Source organism: Halichoerus grypus, chromosome 10, assembly GCF_964656455.1.
Source record: "Halichoerus grypus chromosome 10, mHalGry1.hap1.1, whole genome shotgun sequence".
Classification (NCBI taxonomy): domain Eukaryota; kingdom Metazoa; phylum Chordata; class Mammalia; order Carnivora; family Phocidae; genus Halichoerus; species Halichoerus grypus.
The window spans coordinates 25408338-25422610 of record NC_135721.1 but is presented as its reverse complement, the minus strand read 5'-3'; the positions used below and the strand labels follow the sequence as shown (position 1 = coordinate 25422610).

Sequence of the window (14273 nt, the reverse complement as noted above, 5' to 3'; positions counted from 1 at the left end):
AAAAATGAAAAATAAAAATGTTTTTTAAAAAAGGGATAGATAAGATGTTGGTTGAAAAAGGGAGAAAGAAAAATTCACAAAAAAAAAAAAGACAGTTAAAAAAAAAATTAACTTTGAAAGACTAAAGAATCATGGTAAAAAAGCCATGGATTCTATGTGCATTATTCCCCTAGCGCTGGAGTTCTGCCGTTCTCATGGATCGGTAAACTTGGTCTTGGCTGGCTGTTCTCGCTGATCTTCTGGGGGAGGGGCCTGTTGCCGTGGTTCCCAATGTCTTTGCCGGAGGCGGAATTGCCCCGCCCTTGCCCGGTCCAGGCTAAGTAACTTGCTCGGGTTTGTTCTCGGGAGCTTTTGCTCCCTGCAAGCTTTCCTTACAGCTTTGGAGACCGAGAGTGAAAATGGCGGCCTCCCAATCTCCGCCTTGGAGGAGCCGAGAACTTGGGGCCCTGCTCCTCAGTGCGTCCCCAGAGAAAAGCCGTCAGTCACTCCCATCTCCCCGGTCTCTGGCCGCACTCCGTGCTCACCCGGCCTGTGACCGCGCGTTTCTATCTCTGGCACCCGGTTGGTGCGGAGTCTCCAAACCCAGCAGATCCCTGCGGTGCGCTCCCGCGCCGCTCCTCCCAGGGAAGGAAGGTGAGTCTCCCTGTATCTGCTGCTTGTTGGGTCCCTGCTGGAGGAGCAGTGGCCCGACTGTGCCGCGGATCACGGTTTATGGCAAACCCAAGCTGAGAGCCCGCTCCTTGGCTCCATCTCTGCAGCCGGCTTCCCCGCTCCGATACCTGGGAGCTCTACCGCACTCAGGCACCCCCGATCTTTCTGTGACCCCGAGGGTCCTGAGACCACACTGTCCCGCAAGGGTTCCACCCCCCACTTAGCCACTGGAGCGGCGTCCCTCAGCGGAGCCGACTTCTAAAAGTTCCGATTTTGTGCTCCGGGGCTCTATCACTTGCCAGGAGCGGCCGACGGAGGCCCCCTCCCCCGCCGTCTATCCTCCCGAATATCGCCTTGGATTCACTTCTCCGTACGTCCTACCTTCCAGAAAGTGGTTGCTTTTCTGTTCAGAGAGTTTTTGCTATTCTTTTCTTCGATCTCCTGTTGAGTTTGTAAGTGTTCAGAATGTTTTGATCCCTATCCAGCTGAATTCCTGAGACCAGACGAAATCCAGGTCTCCTACTCCTCCGCCATCTTGCTCCGCCTTGCAGGAGTTTTATAGTTAGCCTTTTACATTTAGGTCTGTGACTAATTTTGAATTATCTTTTGTGAAAGGTGTGAAGTACATGTCTAGAATTTTTTTGCACATGGATGTCTAGTTGTTCCAGCACCATTTGTGGAAAATACTATCATTTCTCCATCAGATTGCTTTTGTGCCTTTGTCAATTGCTGGTATTTGTATCTCTGTATTTCTGGGCTCTCTATTATGTTCTATTGATCTATTTGTCTATTCTTTCACCAAAGACACATTTTCTTGACTACTGTAGCATTTTTTGGTTTTTAAAAATTTCCAGTTTTATTGAGATATAATTGACATAACACTGTGTCATTTTAACGTGTACAATATGATTTGATACACACATAACTTGCAAAATATTCATCACAATAAGGTTAACACAACCTTCACCTAATTACCATTTTGTTGTTCTTGTTGTTATGACGAGAACAAACAAAACAGAAACAACCAGAAAAACAGAGCAAACTGGTGGTTGCCAGAGGGGAAGGGGTTAAGGGGATGAGCAAAATAGGTGAAAGGAATTAAGAGGTACAAGCTTCCAGTTAGAAAATAAATAAGTCATGGGGATGAAAAGTACAGCATGGGATCTACAGTCAATAATATTGCAATAACATTGTATAGTGACAGATGGTAACTATACTTATCATAGTGAGCATAGCTTAATGTACAGAATTGTCAAATCACTATGTTGTACACCTGAAACTCATATAACATTGTATTTCAACTATACTTTGATTAAAAAAAGTCTTCAAACTTAAACTTAATAATTTTATCTTAACTTCTCTTTTCTCCAGTATGATTTCTCTTAATTTTAAATCCCTCTTACCTTGATATAAAAATTATTTTCTGCTACCTACTTTTCCCTCTAAATGTTAAAAATGGATTGGTTATTAGGAACCTTTATAGTCATTCTCCTCTCCTATTAATAACCAGCCAACATCAACTGCTAAAGTCTTTTTCTTTTTAAAAACATCAAATCTGTTATATGAACTAATCATTCTAGCATAGCTCACACATTTCTTTACTGCTAATATGGATTCAGTAATGAATGATGTTAGAGGAAAATGATAATATAAAGCACTTACCTCAGGCCTCAGAGAAGGAAGAATAACAATTTCTTGCAAGGCCTGTTTTGCTAACTCTTGCCCAGCTATATCATCAAATTTAACAGCTGTTCCACTAAGAAATAGAATTTCAGTTAGCTCCACAACAAAATATGCTTCAGTTATTATAATATGAAGTCTAAACTCTATGAAATAAAATTATTTTATGTTAAATGTGAAATTATAATTAAATCAGTAAAACAATGGCTTTCTACATTTACAGTAACTGAAAACCATCATAAAGATTAAATAGGTATATTAAACAGGTATTATCTATTTTATTCATGATATATTGTATAAATAAATTCAAAACTAAAAACTATTAAATAAAACACTTCAGATGGCAAAACTTACTTGTCCACAATTTCGTTCATTATAAGGTTGGCAAGGTTGCTGTCCACATTCCTAAAATTCTTCAAGTCTTTCTTTTTACGAGCAGCAGTTGTAGGGGTAGAAGGTTTATTCGTTCTATTTGTTTTTGGTGTACTCTTAAAGGACACAAAATTGTAATGTAAAAATACAACCTAACACTTTTCATAAGTGAGTTAACCTTAAGGTTCACAGAATTAAAAGTTCAAAAATAGGAAAAAGGATATAAAAAAGCCAAAACTGTATGTTTACTCCAAGGTAAAATGGTATTCACTATAAAACTACATTTGGCATGAAGTGGGTTTACAGAGGATTCCATCCAGAGAGATTTAGGTACCATAAAATAAAAAGGCCCTATGATAATACAGTCATATAATTTTGATTGTTAGAATTGTAACAAAACTATGTTTAATGTTATAAAACACTTACATAAATTTAAACAAAACAACTTTAAAATTATAAGCATTATATAAAATAGACTAGACAAGAAACTTACTACAAAATACCTAATTAGGTCCAAAGGAAGTTAAAATAAGATTTGCTTTTTAATAGCAAGTTGTCCTTGTAGATTTTAAAAAAAGAAAACTACATTCAACTTTGTAGAAACTTATCAATTCTCCAAGATATTATAAAGTACTTGTAATAATCTTCAGCAAGCATATCATGTTCAAAATCTTGTATTTGCAAAACCACACCAATTAAAGTTACCATCTTCAAATACCTTATGAGTTCCAGCTGCGGGACCAGGTCCCTGTCTCACTCCAGAAACCATGGATAAGCCACTACAGCTAGGTGCTCTGTGGTGGCCTGACAGACCTGTGGATCCAGTCTTCATAACTGTTTTTGAACGAGGCAGTGAATTACTAGCGTGTGTTAAGGGATCTTTTCTTTTTGGAACAGCTCCACTTTCTATCAAGGAAAAAGCAAAATCATCATGGTTAGAAAACTGTGGCTAAACATTATAAAATAAAGATGGATATAATTTGTAAAACTAAGCTAATACTACTTTTTTTTTACATTAGCAATATTTCAAAATAAGATTTCAATTAAAAATCTACTAGAATGTTCATCAGGATTATCACTTGGTGGACAAGATTATGATTATTTAGTTTTTCCTTTTCCTGATGCATATTCTAATTTTCTTATATTTGTAATGTATTTGTAATAAGAAGAGACAAGTTCATTTGCGGGGACAGGAGGAGGATATAAAAAGATTCCCAAATGAAGTTGCCAAATATTCAAGAAACAAAATGCAGTAAACGCATTAGAGTTATGTTGTTACAGAATTGGGGGGAAAAGTAGTGCATTACCTTGGTTCCAAACTTTAAGATTGTAAAATAGTATGAAATTCCACAGTCTGTGTCCACCAAAAGAATTTCTAGAAATAATCAATTTTTAATTTAAAGGGTATAAAGATGTGGGTTTTAATATGCCAAGTATTCTATGTGCTGTATATATGTAAATAAACACATATGAAACATCATCAATTAAGCCTAAAAGGTTACCTGACCTACCTATATTGCACTTCTACATAAATTATAGGCTTTCAAATGTTCAAATCTCACTGCTTCAAATATTTTTATACACTCCATAACAAACATCAGTTTACTAATAACAATGTTTACAGTAAAAACAAATGTTAAATCAGTAAGCAAATTAGAATAGCCTACAGAAAAGACAAAAACCTTATTTTTGTATTTGTCATCAAATCCCTTAAGGTGTTTTAAGGAAACTCAAAGGAAGAGAACTTCAGAGTAGAGCAAGGTGATCAAGATTTTTTTTCCATAAATAAATGTAAAGTTCTGAACCATATGTTCAAGGAACTAATGGATAGCAACCTTAAAGGACAAAGCAGGAAAGCAATCTAGAAAAGGGAATAACAATAAGCAAAAGCAAAGACATGAAAAAGAGCAAAATCTGTCTAGGCTGAAGATAAAGATCATTCATTTCAGAGGAAAAAAAGGAAAGTGGAAAAGAATTTCTTCAGACAGTAAACATACAGTCCTGAGACTATAAGTGAATAGGAATTTCCACATGGAACTATGAGAATGATAGGAGATTTTTCATTAAAATAACAAAAGTCAGTAGGGTAATGGAGTATGTTCAAAATGCTGTAGGAAGAAAAAAGTGTTAACCTTTATCAATTTTATATCCTGGTAACCTGTCATGTAAGAATGAGGGTATTTCGGACATTAGAAAGACTAAGAAAGTTCACTATCTACAAACTTTCATTGAAAGAACTCCTAAAGTAGGCTTTTGGTTAAAAAGCAAACAGAAAGAAATAAGGAATCCGTGGGAAGGAAAAACAAAAAAGAGAAGCATAATTAGAATATACTATTTGGTTTTGGATACTAAGTCATAATAATGTTAAATTTGATTTTTCAGCGTAACTAAAATAGTGATATTTATGTATCAGGAGATGAAGGGTAATGTTGGCATAAGAATTAAACCTTCTTTCACCTGAATAAGAAAATACATATCAAAAACTGTTCAATCAGTAGTAGCAATATAAGCATAATATCTAGAAATACAGTAGGAAACAAAAGAAAAAATAGCAGGAAGAGTTAGACATTGTATGAGGAGCCGGCCTAGTGGTGAAGGCAGGAAGAGAGAAGGAAGAGATGAGAAGAGGAATACTATTTTTCTTTACAAGCCATTCAGTATTTATTTTTTCATCAACCCTTTAAGGTATAATCTATGAATAATAAATTGCATCCATTTAAAATGTACAATTTGGGCGCCTGGGTGGCTCAGTCGTTAAGTGTCTGCCTTCGGCTCAGGTCATGATCCCAGGGTCCTGGGATCGAGCCCCGCATCGGGCTCCCTGCTCCGCGGGAAGCCTGCTTCTCCCTCTCCCACTCCCCCTGCTTGTGTTCCCTCTGTCAAATAAATAAAAATCTTTTAAAAAAATAAATAAATAAAATGTACAATTTGATGAGTTTATAAAGATGTTTTTAAAGATGAAATAGCCACTAAAATCAAGATACGAAATGTTTCCATCATAGCCCAAAGTCTTCTTGTATTCATTTGCACTCCATCCCTTACTGCCCCTGGCCCTAAGCAATCACTAATCTGCTTTCTAACAATGCAGGAGTCACCTGATTTAGTAATTTCTATTGATCTTGGTTCAAGGTCACTGAAGCTTCCATTTGACATCTCCAATCTGCTGTTGAGGTTATCTAATAAATTTTATTTCAGCAATTGTACTTTTCAACTTTAGAATTTCCATTCTTTTTATTGTGTAGTTTATGTTATGTGCTAAGATTGCAGGTTTATTAACTGATGCCCTATTTTCTTTTACTTCTTTGAATATATTTATAATAGTTGTTTTGAAGTCTTTGCTACATCAACATCTGGGCCCAATCAAGAGTCAGCTTCTAATGACTAATTCTTTTCTTGAATAATGGTCACACTTTCTTATTTCTCTGCCTGTCTAGTAATTTTGAGTTGAAAACTGGACATTGTAGATAACACACTGAAGGAGTAAGTGGACTTTGGCATAACTATTTCCTAAGAGAGATGAAGTAACTCATCCAAGTGAAATATCACAGAATATTCCAGAAGTGGGTAACACTAGTAAAACAGGCCTGAGTAAGCCAGCTCACTGACTAGGGCTCAATGGGTATCAATTACCAGTACTGCAAAAATTAGCTGTGTAGTCAGTATGCCCCCTCCAAGAAGAAAACAGAATAGAAAAGACAGATTACTAGGGATTTAAAATAAGAGGTTGATTTTTTTAACAGAGGTCCCAGGAAGAGAAAGTTTTGCATTGGCAAAACAAAACCATGGGATCTCATACGTGGAATGAAGTGGAAGAGAAGCAAGATAACAAAGGAAAGGCATACCAGCTCTTCAGGACTAAGAAATTTTTGCTATTTACCTTGGTAGGATTATTAGGATTTCAAATTTATATCTTGGAAACTTAATTATTTACACATGGTGCATTATTACATTTTTTTTTAAAGATTTTATTTATTTATTTGACAGAGAGACACAGGGAGAGAGGGAACACAAGCAGGGTGAGCGGGAGAGGGAGAAGCAGGCCTCCCGCCGAGCAGGGAGCCCAATGCGGGGCTCGATCCCAGGACCCTGGGATCATGACCTGAGCCAAAGGCAGATGCTTAATGACTGAGCCACCCAGGAACCCCTATTAATTTTTTTAAAGTTCCTCATGCAAATGTCAGCTCCTCACATCTGTGCTAAGAGAAACAGGCAAAATATTTATTGCTATATTTACTTCTATACTAGAAATGGTGTTTTAAATCATGTACAGGAAGGAATGGGAAAAGGAATATAGTCAATGACATGGGGCTCTCTACTGGAAGACCAAACCAAAGAACTTCTTAAGAAGTAAAGCCAGAGGGAAGATTTGATGACTTATTGTCTCCAGTCCACAGAAATCCACTTACCATAATTCTACTCTGTTGAAGTCTTGAAAATTTTTTATTACATATGAATAAAGAAGGCAGGTATCTTAATCTAAACTAAGGTTTTTCGGGGCACCTGGGTGGCTCAGTAGTTAAGCGTCTGCTCTCGGCTCAGGTCATGATCCCAGGGTTCTGGGATCGAGCCCCGCATTGGGCTCCTTGCTCAGCGGGCAGCCTGCTTCTCCCTCTCCCACTCCCCCTGCTTGTATTCCCTCTCTTGCTGTCTCTCTGTCAAATAAATAAATAAAATATTAAAAAAAAATAAACTAAGGTTTTTCTTATTGAACAAAGCAAAAACTGAACAAAGCAATATTTACTTTAATAAAATTTAAGCCCTGAACATGAAACTAAGGTTGAAAAAATCGTAAATAAAACTAGCCAAGATGTCAGAGAACTTAGTAAATGAAGATTCCTCCCCCACAACCCAAACAAAACAAAAAAAGCATGTAATCTTCTGTAAGAGTTGATACCCAAAAGTTCATGGAAAACAAATTTAACCCACAGTAAATTAATCGTATTCTAATGTGTGCTCAGCAGCACATATACTAAAATAGTATTCTAAAGTTTCTCTTATGTGAACTCAGCTTCAAATTTCTCCTAACAGGTACTATGATAAAACAATCATTTGTAGTATATATGAAAATTGCTGTGCAATTAAAATTGATATATAACAAGGAGAAATTAAAATTTCTGGGTGGCTCAGTTGGTTAAGTGTCTGCTTCGGCTCAGGTCGTGATCCCAGGGTCCTGGGATCGAGCCCCGCATCGGGCTCCCTGCTCAGCGGGGAGCCTGCTTCTCCCTCTCCCTCTGTCTGCTGCTACCCCTGCTTGTTTTCTCCCTCTCTCTCTGTCAAATAAATAAAATCAAATAAATAAAAAAAAAAACTGCCTTAAAAAAACACTACTTCATAAAAACTTGGTACAGGTATGCATGAAAAAAATACAAATGCTGAAAATATAATAGAGACAAAAGAATATGTTAATAATTTAGAAAAATGAACCTTTATATTTTATAATCCCAAAAATGGGAGGTTGCAAAATAAGCAAATAAAGCATGTTGAGAATGGTTTTGTCTGTTATATATTTATACACCATGAATGATAGGGACACTGTATTTTCCACATAGCCCTGTGAAAACAAAAGCCAACCAAATCCACCCTTATAAAATCAAATCAACATTATCCGGTTACGCAGGACTCTACTCTGCATGCAAGCTTTATTATTTTACATGTTAGTTAACCTAAACCCACCTGACTGGAGATGTCCGTTGCGGCATGTCAAGTTAGTACTGTCATTATAGACATCCGTTTGTGACTTGGAAAATTGCAAAACCGGTTGCAGCTTCTCTATGCAACAGAGGGGGGGTAGAAAAGAACAAAATAAACAAAAAGAAAAAATACACAATGGAAAAATAAGATGTCCATGTGAAAATAAAAAATAATTCAAGGTGTTAGAAGATGAAGCGTTTTGGTATTTATGTAAAATTTTCTTAAAAATATAGTTAGTAAAAACTCAGACGTTAAAATAGCAACAGAAATTCACAACTGATTGGCTATGTTCAAAATATGCTTTATTCAGGTTTGGTAACCTGAGGCAGTTTCATATCACTACTATCCCCAGCAAGTATTTTCTGAGTATCTAACATATCCATATCATTATGTAGGGCGAACAGCATGGAGACAAAAAAATGAATACGGTTTTTATCATCCAGATGCTTATTAAATATGGTTGGCCACTTACAACACAAATATATTTTTTTAAAAAGATTGTATAGCACAAAAGAAAGAAAGTTAAAAAGGCTTTATAGAAAAAGTGGGCTGTGAGTTGGCTAGGATTTGAAAAGATAAAAAGAAAGGACATTTCAGGAAAGCAAAACAGCACTTTAAAAATGACACAGAGGGATGGGCGCCTGGGTGGCTCAGTCGGTTAAGCGACTGCCTTCAGCTCAGGTCATGATCCCAGGGTCCTGGGATGGAGTCCCACATCGAGCTCCCTGCTCTGTGGGGAGCCTGCTTCTCCCTCTCCCACTCCCCCTGCTTGTGTTCCCTCTCTCGCTGTGTCTCTCTGTCAAATAAATAATAAAAATAAAATCTTAAAAAAAAAAAAATAACACAGAGGGAAACTATAAAGAATGTCTAAGAAATGCCATATTCAGCTACATGTTAATGTATGTCAGGCAAAAAATAAAGGCAACAGAGCAAAGGGGACTTAGCATGCTGCAGAACAGTACCATTTATTTAAATACACACATGTGCACGCTTGTATACATGAAGGTTATCCCTAAAAAGGACCCAGAGAAAGATAGCAGCTGCCTCTGGGGAGGGGAAATGAGTGGCTGGGACATAATATGGGATGGATACTTTTCATACTTAAACTTTAAAAATGTTGTAGCATGTCCTTTTATTACCTATTTCTAAAATTAATCGAAGATTTAAGAGGATTATTTCAACTCTACCCTCACTTTAAATAACAAATCCTCTCTCAAGATCCAGGTTTCTACATCTAGCACCTGAAGCCCAAGAGGGTAGCAGTTTGAGCTGTCTTGCCCCTCTATATTACTGCTGCACTCTCTTTCCCCATTCAAGTCATCCATACTGCTACTTGACAAACACACTGCTCCACCACTTACTAGTATGAACTTACTTGAGCCTGTTTTAAGAGGGTCTCAAGGATTAAATAATATACATAGAGCACCTGTTCTGTGCCCCTATTCATAATAGGAGCCCAATGTTTACTGTATTTATTTTGTTGCAGTACTCCAAGTTGTCTACTGATTCTTTTCTTCAGTACTGGGAAGTCAATTAATACATGCAAAAATGTAGCACATATATACTAACTCTCCTAAATCATTTCTAAGGTCAGACAAGCAGGCGCCATGCTTGGCTTATGGTACAGCCACATATGCCTTTGGGACAGGTTAAATAGCAGCTACCCTTTTTGCACAAAGCACAAAGTACTGAACAGGGCTTTTGTATCCTAGAACTGGCTGATACAATATACCTTGGAGCTTTTTGTTGTTGTTGTTAGTTAACAGATAGGTCATCTGATTTTTCTCAATGATAATACTCTTCACCATACTGAGAAAGAAACCTTTTATATTGGTAATAGCCATAAATTAGGGGGAAAAAAACCTGATTTGTAAATGTCTTCCTTATCAATTAACACTCTCAGGGGGTGCCTGGCTGGCTCAGTAGGTTGGATGGCCAACTCTTGATTTCGGCTCAGGTTATGACTTTGAGGGTCATGGGATCGAGCCCCACAGGGGGGGCTCTGTGATCAGCAGGAGTCTGCCTCTCTCCCTTTCCCTCTGCCCCTCCCCTTGCCCTCTCTCTCTAAAATAAATAAATTTGTAAAAAAAAAATAAAACTTGAGTCAGATTATGTCATTCCTTTCCTAAAAATCCTTATAACTGCTCCCCATTTCACAGATGGTAAAAGCTCAAATCTTCCTGGTGGCCGATAAGGCCCTGTGTGTTTTAATGAACCCTCCCTGCCCTCATCTCTACCATACTCTCCTTGCTGGGGCACACCGGCCTCTTTGCTTTTTTTCAAATACACCAGTTATGTTTTCTTAAGGGTTTCCATCGGCTCTTACTTTTCTCTGGACCATTCTTCTCCCAGACAACCTGCATGGCTAACTCATGTCATCTTTTCAAAGAGACATATCTGACCATCCTACTTAAAACTAGAAGCCCAAACCACCTTCCATCCACTCCTAATCCCCATTACTACGATTTACTTGTTCTTTTCTTCATGTATTTATCACCTTCCAACATACTGTATAACTTATTTATGTTTATTCCCTCCTGTCAGTCTTCTCCCTGCTGGAATAAAAACTATGAAGGAGGAATCCGTGTCTACATCCTAAGTGCCTAGAACATGGTAGTCACCCAATAAATTATTTGCTGAATTACTAAATAAATTTAGTTAATATCCTTGGCACTGTACCTGGTCCAGAGTAAGGACTTAATAAACGGATGTTGGATGAAGCTATTTATTTTTTTATAAAAGGGTAAACTCCAGGTATGCCAAAATTATCTTTTTATCTATAACAGGTTTTACAGTTAAGCTTTGCTTGAAGGTTTACGATTACTAACTTGAAGATATATAACATATAGGAACTCTTTCCATTTTATCAGTCTGCATCCTCTCAAACCAGTCTGTATGGGGAACTCCCAATATGATTCTCCATACTAATTAGATAACTATTGGGCATGCCACCTCTGAAAAACTCCATTTCTTAACCAACACACAGTACACAAATAAGTTCTACTATGTACTTGTACACAGATCTTCTTTTACTGTCTTTGGTATATATGCTTCTAGGCTTTCTGAGTTCTCAGAAGACAGGAATATGTTGATGCCTTCTATTCTACTTCTTCTTTTTTAAAGTAACATCTTTCAATGGGCACATAGCACTTTTGAGGATGACAACAGATAATGACATCCCAAATATCAATTCTTTTAATGCCTAGCTTCATGTCATATACCCTCTTTTTGTCCTCTCCTTTAATAACACAAATAAAAAATGACAAGGTTGCATTTAAAGACAAGTCTATAATTAAAGAGATGTTTCCAACAATTTATCATATCACATCTTCAAAAGAGAACAACTAGCTCCTAATTATTCAATTTGAAACATGTTACAAAATGTTCCATAATCAAACTTAACCTGGATCATATATATGTACATAGAGTGAAAGGCATTACAGCTAAAACACACAAAATACCAAGTAGAACAATTAATTATTTTACTACAGTAACCTCTGACGTAATATTTAATTTTATGTGATACAGTAATAATCTTCATGTGGGAGTGAGAAGGCAAACTCTGTCAGCCACAGAAGCCAGGGAACACTGCCTTGTCAGCCACCTAAAAACATTAAAGGATTTCTTTTCACCAGTGTGGGGCAAAAAACTTATCAACACAATGGACCATATAAGAATGAATAAATGAATGAATGAATGAATAAATGAATGTATGTGAGTGTAAATACATGAATGAATATTTATATATGCATGTGTAAATACATTTTTCCATAAAAGCAAGGTGGTGATTACAGACAGGTAAGGAGGAGAATAAAAACCAGCATTTTTGAGTACTTACTATGATTAGGTTCCTTCAATAATTCAGTGGTCACATATGGTGAGATAAATATTATTAGCATATTATAAATGAGATGAAAAAGGCTCAAACATGCTAAATAACTTACCACAAATCACAGAGCAATAAATACATAAGGTCTGCCTGTTTACCAAATATCTATTTCTATCACATCAAGTTATAGTAGAGAACCACCCAAGAAGGGTGGGTTTTAGTTCCACTTTGTTTTTGGGTTGCTTTACCTAAAAAAATATTTTTAAAACCTATACCTTCAAATAGAAGATGAAAAGTTTCTCTTTATAGACCGATTCCAGCTGATAAGTACAGAAAGAATGACAGAATTATGTCACTAGGCATCAGTCATCAACTGCTACTAACATCGCAAGATGTCAGAACTACTGACAAACACACAACCACCTATCAAGTAGTCTTATTATTAAAAAATAAAAATCAACTTTCAATCCAATCAAGGCTCTATATCCAACTATCAATTTACAGGGAAGACAGAAGAACATATTAAAAGATATCATGGAGATGCATAGAGCAAAAGACAGACTGCAGGAAACCACTACATGTCAAAGATCTGGTTCATCAACAAATTACAAAAAAAAACAGATGAACTTGTATATTAAAAGAAACATATCACATGAATCTTCTTGAGATTCTGGTGCAAAAAAATTATTAGAAAAATAGTAAGAACTATTAAGTTTTGAGATACTGACCATACATTACATTATTTGTTATATATTACATTATACATTATATGTAAATTATATTTGGACACCGATCATTTCTTTGGCCATAATTTTTTGTTAATATTAAAAGAAATTATTGGTTATTTTTTAGATGTGATAATGGTATTTTGGTAATTTTATTTTTAAAGCATCTTTTTCTTTTAGAGATACAATATGAAATACTTGTAAATAAAATAAAAAGATGTGAAGAATTGTTTCAACATAATATGGAGTGGGGGTGAGTGGTTAGGGATTTATTAGAGTTGACAAACTCTTTCTGTAAAAAGCCAGATAATATTAAAATATTTTTAAAAGTTACATATTAAAAGGCTCTGAGGGCTGTCTGATCTCTGTATCAACTATGCAACTCTGCTGTCACCGTGGCATGAAAGCACCCAAACAGTAACAGAGGAATGAGTAACTGTGTGCCATCTTATAAAAATAGGCAGTGAACTGGGTTTAGTCCATGGGCTGTAATTTGCCAGCCCTTGAGTACAGATAAATCAAGACTATGAGTTGATAATTATTACAGCTGAGTGATGGATAATTAATCCATTATACTCTATTTTGTATATGTTAGAAATTTTCTGTAGGTTAGAAAAAAAGCCTAGAACACATTTTCAAGATTACTGATCTATTTCCATCTGCATTTAAAGCTTCACTGAACACACATTTCAAATACAGCTCATTCAAATTATACAATTCATTAATTGATACCTAGAAGTTGTAAACGGTCCTTGGCCATACCCAAATTAGTCATCATTTTAGCTTGAAGGCGTCTAGCTCTTTCACACTGTTCACCTGAAAGAATAGGAAAAAAAATTAAAACATCTATGTTTCCCTACTAATATTACTTCAAGATAAAATATTATCCCAACTAATCTCATGGGGAATCAGTTTTTTTTTTTTTTTAAAAGATTCATTTATTTATTTGAGAGAGAGACAGAGAGTGGAGGGGCAGAGGGAGAGGGAGAAAAGCAGACTCCCTGCTGAGTGCAGAGCCCGACATGGGGCTTGATCTCATAATCCTGAGATCATGATCTGAGCTGAAATCAAGAATCAGATACTTCAGCAAATGAGCCCTGGGAGTCATAGTCTTTATAAAGTATCTTTAAAAAATCAGTTACAGTTCCTTATGATGGTTTCAGACCTACTGTGGTATTTCATGGATTTCACATGTTATTTCATGGATTTTTGAGGTGTACTTTTTCCCCTACAGTAAAAAATCTCTGAAACTGAGGGGTGTGTGTGTGTATGTGTGTGTGTGTGTGTTTCAGAGAGGGAGAGGTGTGAGGGGTAAAGGGAGAGAG

At 36.4% G+C, this 14273-nt stretch overlaps 1 protein-coding gene across 4 annotated transcripts in view; it reads right to left on the bottom strand.

Annotated features, from left to right (window-relative positions):
• SPAST (spastin) overlaps nt 1-14273 on the bottom strand; it is a 62768-nt gene that overhangs the window by 29480 nt on the left and 19015 nt on the right. For 2 of the 4 annotated variants that reach the window (XM_036119115.2, XM_036119116.2), the window contains exons 3-7: nt 13681-13764; nt 8377-8472; nt 3422-3609; nt 2686-2819; nt 2314-2407 (exon numbers count right to left, since the gene is read on the bottom strand). In XM_036119115.2, the coding sequence (XP_035975008.1) occupies nt 2314-2407; nt 2686-2819; nt 3422-3609; nt 8377-8472; nt 13681-13764 (596 nt within the window). The remainder of the gene's footprint in view (nt 1-2313; nt 2408-2685; nt 2820-3421; nt 3610-8376; nt 8473-13680; nt 13765-14273) is intronic. The other 2 variants (XM_036119118.2, XM_036119119.2) reach the window with 1 other exon arrangement.